Here is a 20427-nt window from a genome sequence, read left to right on the forward strand (position 1 = left end):
GCTAGACTCACAACCCCTAAGCAAAGAACAGCAGCTACTGATGCATCAACGACATTGCCACCTTCACGAAAAACATCTATCCTAGTTCTAGAACATCGGAGATCATCAATGACCTAATGACTAATAATAGTTTCCAAATTTGGACCTAATGACTAATAATAGTCAACTACATAGACTTAGGTGAAAAAAAGCTTAAACATCAAAATGGTCTTGTGTTTTACATTATTGGTCAATTTGGCCCCGTGCTTTTTATTTGGCCAAATTGGTCTTCGTATTTACTTCTGTTAGCCAATTCGTTAAAAAAACCTTAAAATTGACATGTCTTGCGTGAGTTTTAATGAGTTTACAATGAAGTTACATTTCTACCATCTCACGTTCAAGACACATCTCAATTTTAACGTATTGTTTAGAATTGGTTAACAAAAGTAAACATGAGATTAGTCTGGCCAAATTGAGAACACGGGAACCCAATTGACCCTATAGGATAAACATAGGAACTATTTTGACATTTAAGCATAAAAAAAATCCACTATAGAAATGAAGTTAACATCAATGTCACATTATTGCTAAGTTCGCAACCATTCACACTCTCACAATGTCTTTCATGTATGAAGCATGTGTGTCCGTTAGGCTTCACACATGAACTAACATGCTATGATACCATGACTAAAATTGTGGTTCTACACTAAAACCAATCGACACAATTTTCTGAACAAATAAAAAATGCTTTAAAAACCTAATAAAGGAAATAGAGTACGAATAATACATCTTTATCATACAAATGAATAATACATCTCTGTCATAAAAACAAATAAAAAAATGCTGCTATATTTTTAAAACGAATGATGAAATAATTGATCAATCAAGACCCCAATTTCAAAATTTGAGTAAAACAAATCATTGAAACATGTTTTAAAGTGAAAAAAAACAAACAAACAAACAAACTACTTACATGACATATTCCTTTCATATATTTGATGAAATGTTGACAAAATGTGGATTAGGAGTCTGATGACTTTCGAACAAAAACAATAAGAGTGAGAGGAGCATGTATCAAACTATGCTTCTGTTCTATGATTAGTCTTAAGCTAGGTTTATAGAGAAATAAGCAAGAAACAAAATGGGTAAGTTGTTTTTAATTAGTTTTTTAGTTGAACTTGGATTTACTTTTGACTACCAATAGAAGGAAAAGTTAAACAAATTGGAAAGTTTTTCTTTTTTTTTGGAAACTACTTAAAACCAAATTACTCAATTTTCATTTCATTAGGGGTTTTTATCACAAATGATCATTGAAATTGAACCACTTCATCAAGATGGTCCCCGAAATTGAAAATCAATCAATATAGTCCTTGAAAATGGATATTGCAAATCAATGTGGTCCTTCCGTTACAATTTCGATAAAATTTATGTTATGTGCTTATGTGTTACATAAGTGGGTCCCACAAATCTAATTAAATATTAGCATTTATATTAAAAATATTAAAATAATAATAAATAATTTTTTTTTATGTCAAAATATAAATAAAAAATAAAAAACTATTTTTTTTTTCTTCCGCTGTCTTCCTCGTGCAGGCTTGGCTGCCCAAATCTTTTGCTACTCATTAGCAAGATTGGTGTGAGGTCGTCAACCTAGGCCTCGGGTGCGTCAGTAGATCAGAGTATATGGTGGGGAGAAGGTGGGTGTCAGCGATGTTGGAGTCGAAAACGAAGAAGATGGTTTGGTTTAACTAGGTTTCTATCGTGGTGTATTATGTTTGAATGGATCGAGTGCCAAAAATGGAGCCATGGTGGGTAGGGCTACCATGGTAGCCAAGCCTGCTTGACAAAGACGTCGGGAGAAATTTTTTTAAAATTATTTATTTTTATTTTGACATAATTTTTTTTTATTATTTATTTATTTTTAATTTCATAGTAATATTTAGTTAGACTTGTGGGACCCACTTATGTGACACATAAGCACATAAGACAAAATTTTAACAGAATTGTAACATAAGGACCACATTGATTTGCAGCATCAATTTTCAGGAACTACATTGATTGATTTTCAATTTCAGGAACTAGCTTGATGGGGAAGTTCAATTTCATGGACCATTTGTGATAAAAACCCTTTAATTAGTTTCTTATTTGATTTTGGATGTGGTTTTGGATTTTGTGAATTTCATTTGATTTGATTTAATTACTTCAATAGAATGAGAAAATTAGAGTGTGATGGCTACACCACCACTTAATGTAACTAATACACGTCTTATAATATGAGTATGACAAAGTTGTTATATCATAAACCAAGAGTATGCTATTAAATAGATTGAGTATTATAACATGAGTGAATCAATTATATGGGTAAATGGATTCAACTACTTATCTCTAATTTTATTGCTAAAACAATCCCAATTCTATGTTCAATAACTATAATTCAAAGCCTCGATTGTCGCTCTTGCATATTAATGTGTTGTAGCTGCAGTCATTGGCAAAAGCAAATAATTGTTGTGTTTCAAAATCTAATTCAAGTCACTCATTGAATCCAACTGCTGCAACTATAACTCTGCATCAATCAGTAAGAGAGATATACGTGCGTTTGAACTTTGAATTAGAGTAATCTAAAATAGAATTGGGATTGTTTTAACAAGCAAGTTGGAGGCAAAGAGTGTCAAAATTAAATGTCTATATCACCCTTTATTTTAACATTTCTTTGACAAAATAGACGAAAATAGAGTAAAATGAAACAAAAATGACAGTGTTATGAGCCAAGTGAGACAAAACCATTCCTATAGAGAAAATTTTCAATGTGACTGGTACACGAAGTAGTACATCATGCGTCATTATACAGATAATGAAATATATGTGTTAAAAAATTAATAACTTAAAAAATAAAATTTCCCACCACTTATGTAAACCACTCGTGTCCCGTTCCGAATGAAAAATTTCTCATCCCCATAAGAAATATATTGGAATGTACTTGAACAACCTGGCCTTCGCCGACACGATCCGCAACAGCCCACTAATTTAAAAAACGAACCCAAAATCTGATCTCTTCCCAGCGGCTCGGACCCAAACCAATACACAATTCTGGCATTTGCGCTATTAGAACCTACACTCACTTTCTTACCAAAACCCTAGACCCCCAAATTTGATCCCAATCAATCACAGCCATGGCTCGTCACAGAGACGAATATGACGACGAGATGGACCCCGATGAAGAGGAAGAATACGAGCCCGACCAAGCTATAGACGAGGATGACGAGGAGGAAGAGGAGGAGGAACGAGGAGGAGGACGACAGCGGTCCAGTCAGAAGCGGAGGAGATCGGATTTCATAGACGATGTAGCAGAGGAGGACGATGACGAGGAGGAAGAGGAGGGCTATGAGGATGACGAGCCTTATGGTGGTGGTGGTGCGAGTCGTAAGCGGAGGAATAAGAGGCCCTCTGGCTCGCAGTTTCTCGACATCGAGGCCGAGGTCGATACCGATGAAGAGGAAGAAGACGAGGAGGGCGAGGACGGTACGCTTTACTGTTCCTTTTTCTACTCTTATTTTGTTTAGTTATTACATATTTTGTTGGGATTTTACAGAAATTTTGTTGCTTTTTATTGAGATTTAGGGTTCTGAATTTGGACCGGGTGGGAAGTTAGGTTCTAAGCTATTTGGGGATTAATGAATGTAGTAGAATTTTTAGGAGGTGAATGCTGGTAATGAATTGTAATTGATTTGGGAATTGTAGTGTATTAGTATTGTGGGAATCCTTTAATTTTGGGTTCTTCCAAGTTTCAAGACTGAACAATGTCTTCTTTTTGTTCTTTTAATATTCTCATTTAAGTTGAACAACTGTTGTTCCATACGAAAGTGAATTTTTGTGTTAATCACGTCATTTGATAGATTGGTTTGCTGGGATGTGTTTTCATCCGTAGTTCTAGTTTTCTTCGTTTTCCTTTGGTTAAGCTTTTGACGTTATATGGGTGTATTTGAAGTCTATGGCCCTTATAAATAATCATATGATTCTCCTTGTTCGTTGGATATCAAAGTAAAGGTGCAAAATGGTATCATTATAAGGAGAAATGAGTTTGGCATTATTCATACTTACTTTGCCAGAGTTATTTTTCTGTGGTCCCTGTAATTGCAGAGTGATTTTCACTGAATAATATCTGCTAGTTTTTATGAGTTATGTCTTGTATCATGTTTCTTTTTATAATTAGTTTCCATATTGTTTGGGATGCCATGAAATTTGATCCTCTAGATGACTGCCTTGTAATGTCACTATCAAAATTATAAAAGATTAGGAACTGTAATGCAAGAGGTCTATGGGAAGGACTCAATTCTTAGGAGGCATGTGAATTCTTTGTCCAATTTCCCTTCCTCTACACCGGGAGCTGAAGTATACACCAGTAGCCCTGAAATTTGTTTAGAAACTCATGTTCTTGATAGATTAGGTTATAGGGCTACATTTCAAAAATGTCTAGACATTTAAGTATGTCTACAAATGAACTTTGGCTGTTTATTTATTTTTGATGAAAAACTTTGGCATTTATTTAGTTTTCTGTTTTGGGGGTTTTTTTGGCATGAAACGATCAGAAAGCAAACTTGTCCTTTTGCTAGGAAGTTGGTAAATAGGTGTTATGGGGTGATGACTTTCACTTGAGTAATGGAGGGACAAGTGTCTCATATGTCACAATTAATAATGCTATGTATGTTCCTGTTAGAGTCAAATATAAAATAAAAAAGTGCTGTTGAATTCAACTTTTTTCCCCCTTATTCTCTTCAGTTTGAAGTAATTTTCAATGGAATCCATGTCTTCCAAACAGGTTATGTAGATATCTGCTCCAATTTATTTTATTAAATTGATTTCAATTGATTTTGTGTAGGTTTTTTTTTTTTTTTTTTTTTTTTCAAAGGTTTATAGAGCAGTTGTAATTATCTCTTCAGGTGTGCATGATGATTATTTTCCACTTTAGTTTGATAGGGATGTTAAGTAAATAAGAAATCATGGTGATTTTTATTCCATTCCTGTGTATGGGTGATGATCGTTGAAGTGTCTTTGTGCAGACTTTATTGCTGATAATGCACCTGATCTACCTGAAGATGAGGATGGTAGAAGGATGCGTCATCGTCCGTTGATGCCACAAGAAGATGAGCAAGAAGATTTTGAAGAGATTGCAAAAAGTATTCAAGCGCGGTATGCGAAGTCAAGTCATACAGAGTATGATGAAGACACCACTGATGTGGATCAGCAAGCACTTTTACCTTCTGTTAGGGACCCAAAGTTGTGGATGGTGAAATGTGCGGTATGATTATTTCTAGTAGCATGATAAGGTCATGATTCCTATTTTTTAGGGAACACTGATTATATATGTGCTTATGCTCATCAGATTGGCCGTGAGCGGGAGGTAGCTGTTTGCTTAATGCAAAAGTATATTGATAAACCTGAACTGCAGATCAGGTCTGTTATTGCTCTCGACCACCTTAAAAACTATGTATATGTTGAAGCGGATAAAGAAGCTCATGTGAGGGAGGTATGCTTTTGTTGTTATATGCATAAATTTGTGATGGTTTATGTACCCACAATTCCACGGAAGGCTAAATTAGACATTTGTACCATATAGAAGTTCTTATTGTTTGATTATTGTATTTGTTTTGGTTTCAGGCTTGCAAAGGTCTGCGCAATATATTTGGCCAGAAAATAATGCTTGTTCCAATTAGAGAAATGACTGACGTTCTTTCTGTTGAAAGCAAGGCTATTGATCTCTCTAGGGATACATGGGTCAGAATGAAGACTGGGACATATAAAGGAGACCTTGCTCAGGTAGGGATGGTATTTTTTCTTACAGTTCCTGCGATTCTTTGTCTAACCGCTAAGTTTATTTTCTATAGGTTGCGGATGTGGACAATGTGCGGCAGAGAGTTACAGTTAAATTAATTCCAAGGATTGATTTACAAGCTCTTGCAAATAAAATGGTAAAGTTTATCGCCTATTTTGTTGAGTCTGTCCAAGTCTTTTGTGTGTACATGTGCAATTTTTTTTATTTTCATTCCTGTTTTATCTATTTATTGAGGTACACTTTCCCATCAAATTGATTCTTGGAATTTACTTCGTTTGTAATATTTCCACCTCTCCATAAGCATGTATTATCCAATCTTATTGATCAGGGTAATTTGAGATGACTTGTTTATGACACAGGATGGCAGAGAAGTTGTGAGAACGAAAGCATTTGTTCCTCCTCCACGTTTACTAAATATTGAGGAAGCCAGGTAATACTGTAAAATTTTCTGACAATGTTCATCTCCAGTCAATGTATTGTTAGATTAACTTCTTACACTGTCCCTTTTAAACTCTTTTTCAGGGAACTGCATATTCTTGGAGAGCGTAAACAAGATAGGATGACTGGTGATTATTATCAGACAATTAATGGCATGATGTTTAAAGATGGTTTCCTGTATAAAGCAGTATCAATCAAATCAATTAGTACTCAGAACATACATCCAACTTTTGACGAACTTGAAAAATTTCGGAAGCCCAGCGAGAATGGTGATGGAGATATTGCCAGTCTGTCAACTTTATTTTCAAACAGAAAGAAGGGACACTTTCTGAAGGGTGATGCAGTTATTGTTGTCAAGGGAGATCTAAAAAATTTGAAAGGATGGGTTGAGAAAGTTGAGGAGGAGACTGTTCATATCAGACCCGAAATGAAAGAACTCCCAGTAAGTACTTTTTGTGGTGTTTTTTGATGTGATATTTACATTAATTTTCAATATTCCTACTTATCTATTGATTTAGTGTTGTGGCGAATTGTTCTTACTGGGGATTTGATTTTCCAGAAAACACTTGCCATAAATGAAAAAGAGCTTTGCAAATACTTTGAGCCTGGGAATCATGTGAAAGTTGTATCTGGCACTCAGGAAGGTGCAACTGGTATGGTTGTTAAGGTTGAGCAGCATGTTCTCATTATCTTATCTGATGTAACGAAAGAACATGTGAGTATTGTTTTCCTCTGGTTTTTCTAGGAGCAAAGTCATGGACTTCAGGAATAGTTTTCTTGTAAAATAGTAATGTGGAATTTAAATGATTTTTCTTGTTTGAAGATCCGTGTGTTTGCTGATGATGTTGTGGAGAGCTCTGAGGTGACATCTGGTATTACCAGAATTGGGGCATATGAGCTTCATGATCTCGTGCTACTAGAGTGAGTTGCTATTCCATGGTGACCAGTCATCTGTACTTTATCATGCTTAATTTTTAACTTTAATTTGCCTTTGTTGTGATGCAGTAACAATAGCTTTGGTGTAATCATACGCGTAGAAAGTGAAGCATTTCAGGTATGCACTCTTTGTTTATTTTTGACAAACATTTCAGGTATTTAATCTCAATATATAATTTATCTCATGCTCTCTCTTTGTGTGTTTCATTATTATTACCTGTTTCCAGGTTCTTAAGGGAGTTCCTGATAGACCCGAGGTTGCCCTTGTCAAGTTAAGAGAGGTCAAATGCAAGATTGAGAAAAGTTTTCCTGTGGAAGTTAAGTATAAACACAAAGTATCTGTGAAGGATGTTGTGAGGGTCATTGATGGCCCTTGCGAGGTGAGATGGTCTCTATTGCTTGTTTGGTTTGCCTCATTTTTATATTTTGTTAATCTCAGTCTATATAATCACTGCTTTTGGCATGATAGGGGAAACAGGGTCCTGTGCAACACATATACAGGGGAGTCTTGTTCATTTTTGATCGCCATCACCTGGAGCATGCAGGCTTTATCTGTGTTAAGTCTCATAATTGTGCTCTTGTGGGAGGTTCACGTGCTAATGGCGATAGAAATGTAAACCCTGTGTTCTATTTTTTTGTAGACGTGAACTCTTTATTCTTTTTAGTTAGTTCTGATTCTTGATACTTTCCACTCCTATGTCTAACCTACAGGGTAACTCAAATTCAAGATATGACCACCTCAGAACTCCTCCTCGTGTTCCTCAGTCCCCGAATAGGTTTTCTAGAGGAGGCCCTCCATCTAACTGTATGTTCCAGATGTTTAGTGCTCGCTGCTCTCTAACTTTTCATATAATGCCCAAACACGCTTTCTCCTTCTTATGACATTGTCTATATATATCGAGCTATATTTTATTGAAAAAATTTGTACTTCCATTGTCCAGATGGAGGAAGGAATAGAGGTGGACGAGGGCATGATGGCTTGGTTGGGACTACAGTAAAGATTCGCCAGGGTGCCTATAAGGGCTATCGTGGACGTGTTGTTGAGGTTAAGGGACCAAATGTACGGGTTGAGTTGGAGTCCCAAATGAAGGTTGTTACAGGCAAGTCTGTAGGAATTCTGGTCTCCTTGGTTATTTATGTTCTTTCTGGGCCATAACACTTTTGTTATGCTTGCAGTTGATCGAAATTGTATTTCTGATAATGTGACTGTTACCACACCATATCGGTAATTATACATTTCACTTTAGTTCTGTTTCTCTGTGTTTAGCTTATGTTTTTCTTTTTCCAACTCTAATATAGCTGTGTTCCAGTGATACATCTCGCTACGGTATGGGAAGTGAGACTCCTATGCATCCTTCTCGAACTCCTCTCCACCCATATATGACTCCTATGAGGGATGCTGGAGGTTTGTTATCTTAATTCTTGTGGTTGACATTCTTTTTTATAATTAAAATGGAATCTCTTGTTGGAGGTCTTGTATTTACTTCATTTTTGGGACCATATCTTATTTGGCAGTGACATTATTGGACTGATATATTTATTTATTTATCTTTTGTACTCCTTGCAGCAACACCTATACATGATGGCATGAGGACTCCTATGCGTGACCGAGCATGGAATCCGTATGCACCTATGAGTCCAGCTAGGTTTGTGCCCGAATAACTTTTTCTTTATTTATTTTGAAATTTAGTTGAAGAAATAAATTCTGCCAAATATAGTTCATTATAGTGGGTTAAAGATAGCGTTAATATCAGTGAAATGGAAATCCTCACTTGTATTGAGAATGTACTGTTTTTTATTTTATTTTGTTGTATACGTGAGTATGATCATTTCAGATAGTCATTGTATCATCACCAATATTTGTAGTGACATGTTTCATTATTGTATTATGAATGCAAGAGAACAACTTAGGTATCTCATGAAAAGGAAAAACAAATTAGATCTGTAGCAAAGGTTTGAAAAATGTAGATAGGAAAAGTTGGACCTATAAAAAGTGGAAGAAGTTCTAGATTGCGCTCTTAGAGGAGAATGCTGGTGTGGGATAATTAAGTGACATTTGAGAATCCAAACCAAGCCCTAGTCTATAGGATTTCGTTTCAGTCTGATATTTTCATTCGAAAATTTTCAGTAACATTTTTATTAATCATCTAAGTTCCGTATAGACTTCAATATAAAGACAAACTAGAGTGCAGCTAAAACTGATGAAATTGCAGGGACTTTAACCAAACGAATTCATCGGTTCTATTTTAACCTTTTCATGTCATGGTAATCTGTTACACATGTACATTATCTTGATGCAAACATAATGCACATTTTCAAATGTCGTATCTGTGTTACAGATAATTTATCATTATGCAATATAATGCACATTTTTGTATCAGGATAAGGATTTTAGCATGCATACATTGTTTCAGTTATCTTATATATTGGTATCATAATGGGTCTTGACTGGAAAAAAATATACTTCTGTATGAAAGTGGGGAGTAGGATTTTGGGCTAAAACAGGTTTGCTTGAGTTTTGGAACCAGTAGCAATATTCCGGATTTTATGGCTGTCCTGGATAAACTTGAGAGCTAATGTTTTCTGAAAGTAAATGGGGGTTTATAGTGGTTTAAACAGGAAGAGATGCCTCAAAAAAAAAAAAAAAGGGTCAGAAAAGGACCTCATTTGGAGTTGCAAATAGACAACACTAGTAAGTAGGAAAACAGAGGAGAATAAAGAAACGGCATGCACTCAAATTTAACCCTCAAAGGAGAAACAGAGAAACCGTAATCATGTTGATTACTCACCCACTGGATTTCATTAATTAAACTCTATTATCTAGTGCTCATAAGAATCAGTTTTGGACTAAGGCTCTAAGATGGATATGTTTCTAACCAACCACTTCTCATTGAATAATCGTTATATCGTCAAATACTCAAGATTTTTTTTTTGATTTAGTCAAACAAGTGCCTTGTGGCCAAGTGTGCTTTCATTGCTGCTGATGTTTCTTTGATATTTGATGGTGAGAAAATCAGGGATAACTGGGAGGAAGGAAACCCTGCTTCTTGGGGTGCTAGCCCACAGTATCAGGTCAGTATGAATGCATATGTGTTCTCAGTTTGGATAGGGAGGGGTTTATTCCTTTTCTGCTTAAGTAGCTGGAATTTGTTGTATTTCAGCCAGGAAGTCCTCCTTCGCGAGCGTATGAAGCACCAACTCCCGGTTCAGGTTGGGCTAACACTCCTGGCGGAAATTACAGTGAAGCTGGCACACCGAGGGACAGTAGTTCTGGTTATGGTACGTTTAGTTCTTGTTTCTTTGAAACAAATTTTGTTAAGACAAGTTTTTCATTTTTATATCCCTTTAGTTTCTCTTATTTTTATTCTTTAATAGTTTATTTTATGCCCCTCTTGCAGCAAATGCTCCTAGCCCTTACTTGCCATCGACTCCGGGTGGCCAGCCTATGACACCAAATTCGGCATCCTATCTTCCTGGAACTCCTGGAGGGCAGCCAATGACACCAGGCACTGGTGGTCTGGATATGTTGTCTCCTGTTATAGGTTCACGTCTCAGTTTTTCTATTTTAATTAGATAACAGTGCTGAATTAAACTCTTATTTCCCCCCTTGAGAACTGGTTGCTAATCCACCCACTTTTAAGGGCCTGGCTTAGGTCTAAGCCTAGGTGGTAGTGGTATCCTTAAAACAAATAACGACATCAGGAATTGTTGTTGGTGCTGGAGTGTTTGGCATCCTAGAGCTCTTTAGGGGGGCTGACCCAGGAGTTGGAAATTTTCATTGAATAATCTTTTGGAAGATTCTATTTAGAGTTTTAAACTAAAAAATAGTTGCTTGGCCCTCATTTGTTTGCTCAAATGACTCTTTGGTCAACTGTCTTTTGTCTTAGTTCACAATCAAAATAAAAGAAGATAAAAAATGTCACCGAGGACAAATGACTGGGCTTGGCCATTCAGCCATGGTGCTGTGAAAGTGTTTGTTACAGAGGCCAATGCCTAGCGCTTGCTTCGTTGGACAAGATTGTTGGTGGCTTGGGTGACGATGAGAGGAGGGGTGGATAAGTTATTATTAAGGTGTAAAGTTGGATTTAAGGATCGAAAGAAGAAAACTTATGTGCTTAAACGAAACCACCCAAATCTGTAGAAGGAATATTATTATCATGGTGATGTAGTACAATGGAGGAGCAAAAGTAAAATAGAAATAAAATCTTTAGGGAAAGAAAAGCTAAAAATAAAATGTTATCAAACGTTCCCTAAATTTTGATTGCCTGTGATTTTTTTAGTGCCTAAAAGTGTCAGTCAGAATGAGGAAGTGGCCTATTTATTTTGATTGCCTGGGTTGTTTGGAAATGTAATTCGTATGGCCAATCTTGGGGTACGGAAATGAAAGATTCCCATGTTTGTGAATATATTTATCAAACACACGTTTATATGTAAGTTCTTGGCCTATTTATTTTGATTGCCTGGGTTGTTTGGAAATGTAATTCGTATGACCAATCTTGGGGTACGGGAATGAAAGATTCCCATGTTTGTGAATATATTTATCAAACACATGTTTATATGTAAGTTCTTGGCTTAGCTAGAGTTCTATACCCCCTCATTTGAGTTCTAATCTTACATCTTCTAGCAGGTGGGGACAGTGAAGGACCGTGGTTCCTCCCAGACATATTGGTCAATGTACGCAATTCTGGAGAGGAAACTACTGGAGTTGTGAGAGAAGTGCTTCCGGTATGTCATTAAACTATGCTCCAAATGTTTGAATTTTTATGATGTTTACCGAGGATAATGATATTTGGACGTGCAAAGGAAATGTACATTATGGGTTTTGGTGATTTCTACAAACTAATATCTAGAAGTGGTTTTACGTTCACTTTTAAATCTTGCTGAGATATAAAGAGTAGTCTATGAAACTGTTTTGGTTTGTTGTTTCGGATGTCCCTTCATTTGTTATCTATGAACTGCCTGGGTTTTGTTGGAGGGTAAAGGAACGTTGAGAATTATGAATGATGGTGCTGGGGCAATGTGCTTCTATATCTATCATATTGTAGTTGATGTTTCTGATGCTAGGATGATCTTGTTCCGATTTTTATCATCGGAATAGATACTAATAGAAACACTGTTCAAGTACCTGTGTAATTATTGGAGATACTGAGTACAATGTTTTGTGGTTCAGGATGGCTCATGTAGGGTAGTTATTGGGTCGGGTGGCAATGGGGAAACTATAGTGGCACTACCTAATGAAATGGAGGCAGTGGTACCAAAGAAAAGTGATAAGATCAAGATCATGGGCGGGTCACTACGAGGAGCGACCGGTAAGCTGATTGGTGTTGATGGCACAGACGGAATTGTGAAGGTAGATGACACTCTTGATGTTAAGATATTAGACTTGGCTATTTTGTCGAAACTTGCTCAATCGTAATTTGGAGCGAACGAATAAAATTTCAACATGTAAATTATCATTGAGTTTTGTAATATTTTTCGTTTTGGGAAGCAAAAGTTCTAGAGTGCTCTCTCTCTCTCTCTCTCTCTCTCTCTCTCTCTCTCTCTCTTAGCATCTGTTATGTTTATGATGGTTGATTCTGTTTGTGGTGGGTGTAGATAGTAAACTCAGATAAGACTAGTGTCTAAATTGAAGATCTCTTTAGGAAATTAGGATCCCAATTTTGCACGGCTTGTTTAATTGGGATCGTTGGATCAAGTAAGAATCCCGGTTTAGCAAAGTTGCCAAACATTTTGCGTACTATGATTGTATTATGCTTAAAAAAACTATGATTATATGCTAGGTTCATAAAATATTAGTATTAACACACACCTCCATTATATAAATTAGTAACAAGGTGTTTTCAAGATGCAAAGTGTGACGGTGACTTAATATCTTTTCACTTTTTCACTTGCACTTGGGAAGTATCTTTTTGGACTTTAGAAACCTCTGGTAAAGTATCCATCCATGATCTAGCAGATAAAGTACATTACATAGTCCGTTTTAAGGATTGGCGACTTACCCATTCAATGACTTTGGTATTGGACGTTCGAAAAACGGATACTAGTCGGGTGAATTGAATTCAATAATAGACACCTGTTGGCATTCCAGCCTTCCTTGTCCTTTCAGGGCCTATTTGAAAGAGAATCTAATACTCTTGGTCGTGAATATCTGAATATAAAGTGTGACGATGACTCAATATTACAAACTATATTGAAAACAATATATATAAAACAAGTCGACTTGTATTCTTTATTATTGATACGTATGTTCATACAAGTATCCAACAAAAGCTAGACATTATGCATACAGTATGAAAACAAAGTATTCACATGTACATTACAAGCAGATCAAACTTGAGAAAACAAAGAAACCCGAAAGACGAAGTCGAAAATTTAGAATTTAACAAGACAAAACATCAAAAGATGACGTTTTAGTTTCATTCCTCCATGTTGATTATGCAACGAAGACCCTCCCCTTTAAGCATGTACTCAAACGCTTTGTTTATTTCTGAGAATGGGACTTTGTGGGTGATGAATTTTTCGAGCTCCAGTTCCTGCAACCATTAATTTAATTATTCCGTCTCCCTGTTCAATTAAAATTTGGAAAAAAAAATATCGAAATAGAACATGAATCGTCAAAAGTAGCTTTTACCTTGTTCATGTACTTCTCCACGACAGAGGGAATGTCCGTTCGAGGCTTGTAATTTCCGAAGAAGGTGCCCTTGAGAGTCCTCTCGTTCAGAAAGTTCACCGGATGCGTCTTGAAGACGGCTTCTTTGTGTGGCACTCCCACAAGAACTGCAACACCCCAACCCTGAAATAGCAGTTTATGTGTTTACTTGTTAGTAATTAGATCACACATTGAAATTTGAAAGAGAGAATTTAGAAAATGGAGAAAAAGAAGAGGCTAAAGTATTACATCATGGACACATTCAAATGCAGATATCATGGCTTCAACATTTCCTGTACATTCAATGCTTCTGTCCACTCCTCCATTCGTCAGCTCAGCTATCACCACTTGAACTGGTTTTTTGTGTTCTTTTGGGTTCACAAATTCCGTCACGCCAAACTTTTTCGCTGCAAACAGCCGAGTTAAATTCAGAGCGTTCTCAAGATATTTGTCAACACGAAATATGAAAAATGAGCAGAATACACATCTCCAACGCATTGTTTTCTTTTTTGAGAGATTAAAGAAGTTGTGTATGTTACCTTCTTCAAATCTGCTCGAATTCAAATCAACACCGATAATTCTTGAAGCGCCAGACATCCTTGCTCCTTCGGCAGCCTAAAAACAGAAGGATCAACTTAGACACACATTTTTCATCATACAAAAACAAGTGAGCAAGCAAGTGAAGGTGACTGAGAGACTCACTGCAAGGCCTACAGCTCCTAATCCGAAAACAGCCACGGTTGATCCCTTTTTCGGTTTTGCAACATTTATAGTAGCTCCGAGACCTAAGCAACACACATTAAAAAAATTGAATAAGAAAATAATGTCAATTACACAACTGGTATCTGTTCAACAATTTGGCTCTATAGTATTAAACAATTTACCTGTGGAGATTCCACAGCTGAGGACACAGACTTTGTCTAGAGGTGCCGAGGGGTTGATCTTGGCAAGGCAGCCAACATGAACAACAGTGTACTCACTGAAGGTGGAAGTCCCAACAAAGTGGTAGATAGGCTTGCCTTTGATTGAAAATCTTGATTTGCCATCACTGAGCATCACTCCCCTGTCAGTGTTTATCCTGAGGAGGTCACACATGTTGCTCTCTTCTGATTTGCAGTGAGCGCAGTCCTTGCATTCTCCTGTGAACACCGGCAGGACATGATCGCCGGCTTTCAGATCCGTCACTCCCTCACCAACACTCTCCACAATCCTGAAATGTTCACAACATTTATTGATCAACCACATTAATATAATTCATGATAATTGTACATATATACTTGTCTATGTTTTACTAATTTAGTAACAAGATGATAGAAATGTAAATACCCTCCTGCCTCATGACCATAAATTCTAGGAAATAAAGGGTTTTGTCCCTGCAATATAGAAGACCCATTTTAAATTTGGTGCTGTAAACATGGGAATCTTGAATCAATAAAATGAATAATGCTACCGAGTAAAAAGAAAATCAATGGATCATTTTTCAAATCTAAATTACTAAAATGATCAGTTTTCGTTACGTCGTTGATATTCGATAGCGCTATATCGTCGATGTTTGATTTTGATCAGTTCAATAATTGAAACTCAACAAATGATCGTTCTGACAGAATTTCTCAAAACAATGTCATACCTTGGCTTCCCAAAAGTAGACATCAGTGTGGCACAAAGAGGTGAAAAGGATCTTCAAACGGACTTCATTTGCTTGTGGTGGTGCCACCTCGACTTCTTCAATCACCAGTGGCTTCCCTGCTTCCCAAGCTACAGCAGCTACACAAACCAGAAATAATAACAGAATAAATAAACCAAAACTTAATTAAGAAACCCTTTACTTAATAAATAATCTCAGAAACAAAAAAAAAAATTTACCTCTGCAGCGTATGACCTGACCAGCAGTATTAGACATTCTTGCTTAGAAATGCAGCTATAAACTTGATGAAATTGAAACTCTTAAAGCTTTTTGTAAAAATAGTTTCAAATTTGTTTGTGGTTGGAGATAAAAGCGACCTTGTGTGGATATTTATACATGCCTGCCATTGCCATATGCTGGGGAAAGTGGAACCTGGATTAATTAATAGATAATTTGTTGATTGTCAACTATATATTGTATGTGATATACTACACGCAAAACCAAAACCATTCCTTGATTTCATTTGCTAGGAATGTAGTCCCAGGTTTTACATGCTGCGTATTGATACCAGGTACTGTTGACGAGTAAGACTAGTACTCTCTTTCGAGGGAAAAAAAGTATAAGACTATACTCCCCAATTAGATTCAATTTTTTGTTGTTAAATATACAATTACTAATGTCAAGAAGAAAATACTTCAAAAGTTGAAGTATAGAAATGAAAAAAAAAAAACTTGCGAACTAGCAATGTTAATATAGAGTTTGTAATAACAGTTTGATCTGTGATTTTTCTTAAAAACGAATTTAACAAGAAAAAGAGTTTTGAGAAATATTCTTTGCATACAAGATTGCATACATAAATAATAAGCATACACTATCTTTTGTCTTTTACACACTCTTATTTAATATTGACGGTCGACTTTGTCATCTTTTATGATCTCATCCTGCTTCTTTAGAAAAGAACTGGTGGCATTTGTCATCTTTCTTTATTAATAAAATAACTTTGAAAAATACTCAACGACTATTAAACAGGAGGATCAGTGGTATTGGACCACAATCCCGGATTTGGAATGGAAATATCATAAAAAGTTAAATAACCAATAAAAGAAGGCTTAATTAAATATGTTGCTGGCTAATCTCCAATACTCACATTGATAGGAAGTCCTCATAAAGTTTTTTTTTTTTAAAAAAAAAAAAAATTAGCTGGCTGCTTCGCTACGGTATAATATGTCAAACTAGTTAGTTTCTTAAACACTTGTTTAGCCTAGCCTAGTTAATAGTTTGAGACTGACTCTGCACCTTGGTTTCTTAACCTTACGCATACATAATGGGTATCAGTCTTACAGAATTACAAGATATCCATTAAAATAATCCAACAACCGGGAACAATATTTAAAATGACAAATATGAAGGGGGTGTCCTTAACCTACATTCTCGAGAAGAGGGTCTCTTTTAAATAATGGCCAAAATTTTCAAAATATTTCACCCATCCCACATTTTACTAACTATGATTTTACAATATGTCTATAAAATGTGAGTATTAACATGCACATCATTTATAACTTCTGAATTAATAACAACGTGTTTTGTAACGCAAAGTGTGATGGTGGCTCAATATCTTTTTGCTTTTTATTTGCATGTGGTGTTAGCTTTAGACTTGATAGAGTATTCCCTACTAGACCATATGGCCAGGGGCGTATGGAAGTACAGGGACCGAGGTGGTCTCAATACCACTCAAGTTTGGAAAATATATATGTAAAGATGTTTCGAGAACCCTTCGAATGTTTGGTACAAGTCCCTTTTGTACCTACTAAATATTTGATGTAATGCATGTTATGCATATCTCGACATATATAACCTAGGATCATAAAACTTGGAATCTCTCATCCAAACATATAACCTAGGATCATAAAATTCATAAATCTTAATTTCGCCAAAAGAATCAAATATGCAAGCATGTGATAGTGATACAATACATTTGGATGCTGTCGATCTCTCTGGAAAGTAAAACTACACACTAACTGAGGCTTGAACAATATAAATGTTGGGTAAACTGATGGTTACAATTGACATCAATCTTACAGTGACGCGTGAATGGAGACTCTGAAATATCAAAATCACCATTGTTTGTCACTATGCTGTATATGATGATATACATATGGCCTTTAAGGATGGGGGATTGGATAGATTTTGAGCTCTCTGAGGATCCTGTCATTTTTGTTTTGTTTTGTGCATTTCCCACATATGGTACCAGCTGTTGGAGCAGAATTTTTTACAAGAATAGATACCTTCACAGAATCTTGACAAGGTTCCTCATGTGGCTTTATAGGATGGAAAAGAAACTCTTGGTAACGCTCCACCAATCGAATATATTCCACACGTCGCTTATAAGGATGGAAAAGAAATTCTTAGTAACGCTCCACCAATTATTGGGAAGGAACTGTACCTGCAAACTACACTCCGAAGCTCAAATTAGTGTTTACAGAATATCTTTAGTGCTTCAAGTGGTATTGGTTGCGTACATTTGATTAATCCATGATTCCAATCTCGGCTTATATAATGGTTTAACTTGGGAGCCAAGCTCCCCCTTCCTCACATTTTACCCACTGATTGCTGATACCGCACTTCATGCGTGGTGGAGGCTTCCTCCTATGTGGTTTCCACGTGAACCACCCCAATGCCTTTTCTTTGAGGCACATTCCACGCGTCCATACGAGATGTGGATAATGATCCCCAACAATCCTATGCTTTTATCTTACGAGTCCTACTCACTTAAACTCCTCATTTTGAGAATTTGTGAGCATCAAATACATATCAACCACAAGATCATATTAGTTTAGATTCAAATGTTTAAAGTACTTGACAACTTAATAAAGCAAAACAAGAAAATGAGTTTTCTTATGGTTCATGAATTTGTTATATATATCAATATGTGCAACGGGTCGATTTTATTGTGGACGTGCATCGTGCAATTAACGGTGTTGGGGATATGTGAGGGCTTAGATTCTGGAAATTCATTAAAGATTTGTAGTTTACAAATCTTGAACTTAGATTATGGAAATCCCATTAAAAATCATCTATTTCCAGTGACATGCACACAACATGCATAAGACATGCACATGATATGCTCACAAATTTGAGCTAACCCAAGGCTCATAGCTCTCTCTTCGAAATCAGAAAAATAACGTCATCCCCTATGAGGTCACCACCATATACATTGTATGCATACAACATGCACATCATATGTACCATACATGCACATGATATAGTATTTCCTACTAGACCATATGGCCAGGGGCGGATGGAAGTATAGGGACCAAGATGGTCTCAATAACACTTGAGTTTGGAAAATATATATGTGAAGGTCTTTCGAGAACCCTCCGAATGTTTAGTTCAAGTCCCTTTTGTACTTACTAAATATTTGATGTAATGCATGCTATGCATATCTCGACATATATAACTTAGGATCATAAAACTTGGAATCTCTCATCCAAACATATATAACCCAGGATCATAAAATTCATAAATCTTAATTTCACCAAAAGAATCAAATATGTATGAATGTGATAGTGATACAATACATTGGATGCCGTCGATCTCTCAGGAAAGTAAAACTACACACTAACTGGGGCTTGAACAATATAAATGTTGGGTAAACTGATGGTTACAATTGAAATCAGTTTTGCAGTGATACGTGAATGGAGACTCTGAAATATCAAAATCACCATTGTTTGTCAGTATGCTGTATATGATGATATACATATGGCCTTTACGGATGGGGGATTGGATGGATTTTGAGCTCTCTGAGGATCCTGTCATTTTTGTTTTGTTTTGTGAATTTCCCACATATGGTGCCAGCTGTTGGAGCAGAATTTCTCACAAGAATAAATACCTTCACAGAATCTTGACAAGGTTCCTCATGTTGCTTTACAAGGATGGAACGGAATCTCAGTAACGCTCCACCAATCGAATACATCCCACACGTCGCTTATAAGGATGGAAAAGAAACTCTTAGTAACGCTCCACCAATTGTTGAGAAGGAACTGTACCTGCAAACTACACTCCGAAGCTCAAATTAGTGTTTACAGAATATCCTTAGTGCTTCAAGTGGTATTGGTTGCGTACCTTTGATTGATCCAATGATTCCAATCTCGGCTTATATAATGGTTTAACTTGGGAGCCAAGCTCCCCCTTCCTCATATTTTACCCACTGATTGCTGATACCGCACTTCGTGCGTGGTGGAGGCTTCCTCCTATGTGGTTTCCACGTGAACCACCCCAATGCCTTTTCTTTGAGGCACATTCCACGCGCCCATACGAGATGTGGATAATGATTCTCAACAATCCTAGGCTTTTACCTTACGATTCATACTCTCTTAACCTCCTCATTTTGAGAATTTGTGAGATCAAATACATATCAGCCAGAAGATTATATTAGTTTAGATTCAAAGGTTTAAAGTATTTGACAACTTAATAAAGAAAAAAAAAAAAAAAAAGTTTTCTTATGGTTCATGAATTTGTTATCTATACCAATATATGCAACGATGTCAGTTTTGTTGTGGACGTGCATCGGCGTTGGGGATGTGTGGAGGCTTTGATTCTGGAAATTCCTTAAAGATATGTAGTTTACAAATCTTTGATCTAAACTTAGATTCTGAAAATCCCATTAAAAATCATTTCTTTGCAGTGACATGTACACAACATGCATAGGACATGCACATGATATGCTCACAAATCTGAGCCAACCTAAAAACTCAGATCTCACAGCTTTCTCTTTGAAATAAGAAAAATGACTTCATCCCCTATGAAGTCACCACCATATACACTATACGCACATAACATGCACATCATATGTACTGTACATGCACATCATATGTACCGTACGAGCTGTTTTTGTGTCATTTTCATGTTATACACATTATCTTAACGGATCGTGTCGCGTCAAACTCATTATCTTAATGCTTTAAGGACTCA

The 20427-nt window shown here is 36.3% G+C and overlaps 2 protein-coding genes across 2 annotated transcripts; one reads left to right on the plus strand and one right to left on the minus strand.

Annotated features, from left to right (window-relative positions):
- Positions 1 to 2967: 2967 nt before the first annotated feature.
- On the plus strand, positions 2968 to 12690 carry LOC137725390 (putative transcription elongation factor SPT5 homolog 1). Its single transcript, XM_068464054.2, has 22 exons — positions 2968 to 3498; positions 5037 to 5275; positions 5360 to 5503; positions 5635 to 5793; positions 5862 to 5945; positions 6169 to 6239; positions 6332 to 6689; positions 6807 to 6962; positions 7071 to 7168; positions 7253 to 7301; positions 7411 to 7563; positions 7653 to 7796; positions 7895 to 7988; positions 8125 to 8283; positions 8360 to 8408; positions 8494 to 8588; positions 8751 to 8829; positions 10201 to 10255; positions 10345 to 10462; positions 10582 to 10725; positions 11811 to 11908; positions 12354 to 12690. Exons 1-22 carry the CDS (start codon positions 3150 to 3152, stop codon positions 12597 to 12599), a joined length of 3141 nt encoding a protein of 1046 aa, XP_068320155.2. The 5' UTR covers positions 2968 to 3149; the 3' UTR covers positions 12600 to 12690.
- A 697-nt stretch (positions 12691 to 13387) lies between these two features.
- Positions 13388 to 15977, minus strand: LOC137726484 (alcohol dehydrogenase). The gene is made up of 9 exons (XM_068465421.2): positions 15696 to 15977; positions 15460 to 15596; positions 15159 to 15205; positions 14717 to 15042; positions 14535 to 14617; positions 14372 to 14447; positions 14082 to 14239; positions 13815 to 13976; positions 13388 to 13716 (listed from the first exon to the last, which is right to left on the minus strand). Exons 1-9 carry the CDS (start codon positions 15730 to 15732, stop codon positions 13600 to 13602), a joined length of 1143 nt encoding a protein of 380 aa, XP_068321522.2. The 5' UTR covers positions 15733 to 15977; the 3' UTR covers positions 13388 to 13599.
- Positions 15978 to 20427: the final 4450 nt, after the last annotated feature.

The sequence above is a fragment of the Pyrus communis genome, chromosome 5 (assembly GCF_041283825.1).
Source record: "Pyrus communis isolate YQ-2024b chromosome 5, ASM4128382v1, whole genome shotgun sequence".
In the NCBI taxonomy this organism is placed as follows: Eukaryota; Viridiplantae; Streptophyta; class Magnoliopsida; order Rosales; family Rosaceae; genus Pyrus; species Pyrus communis.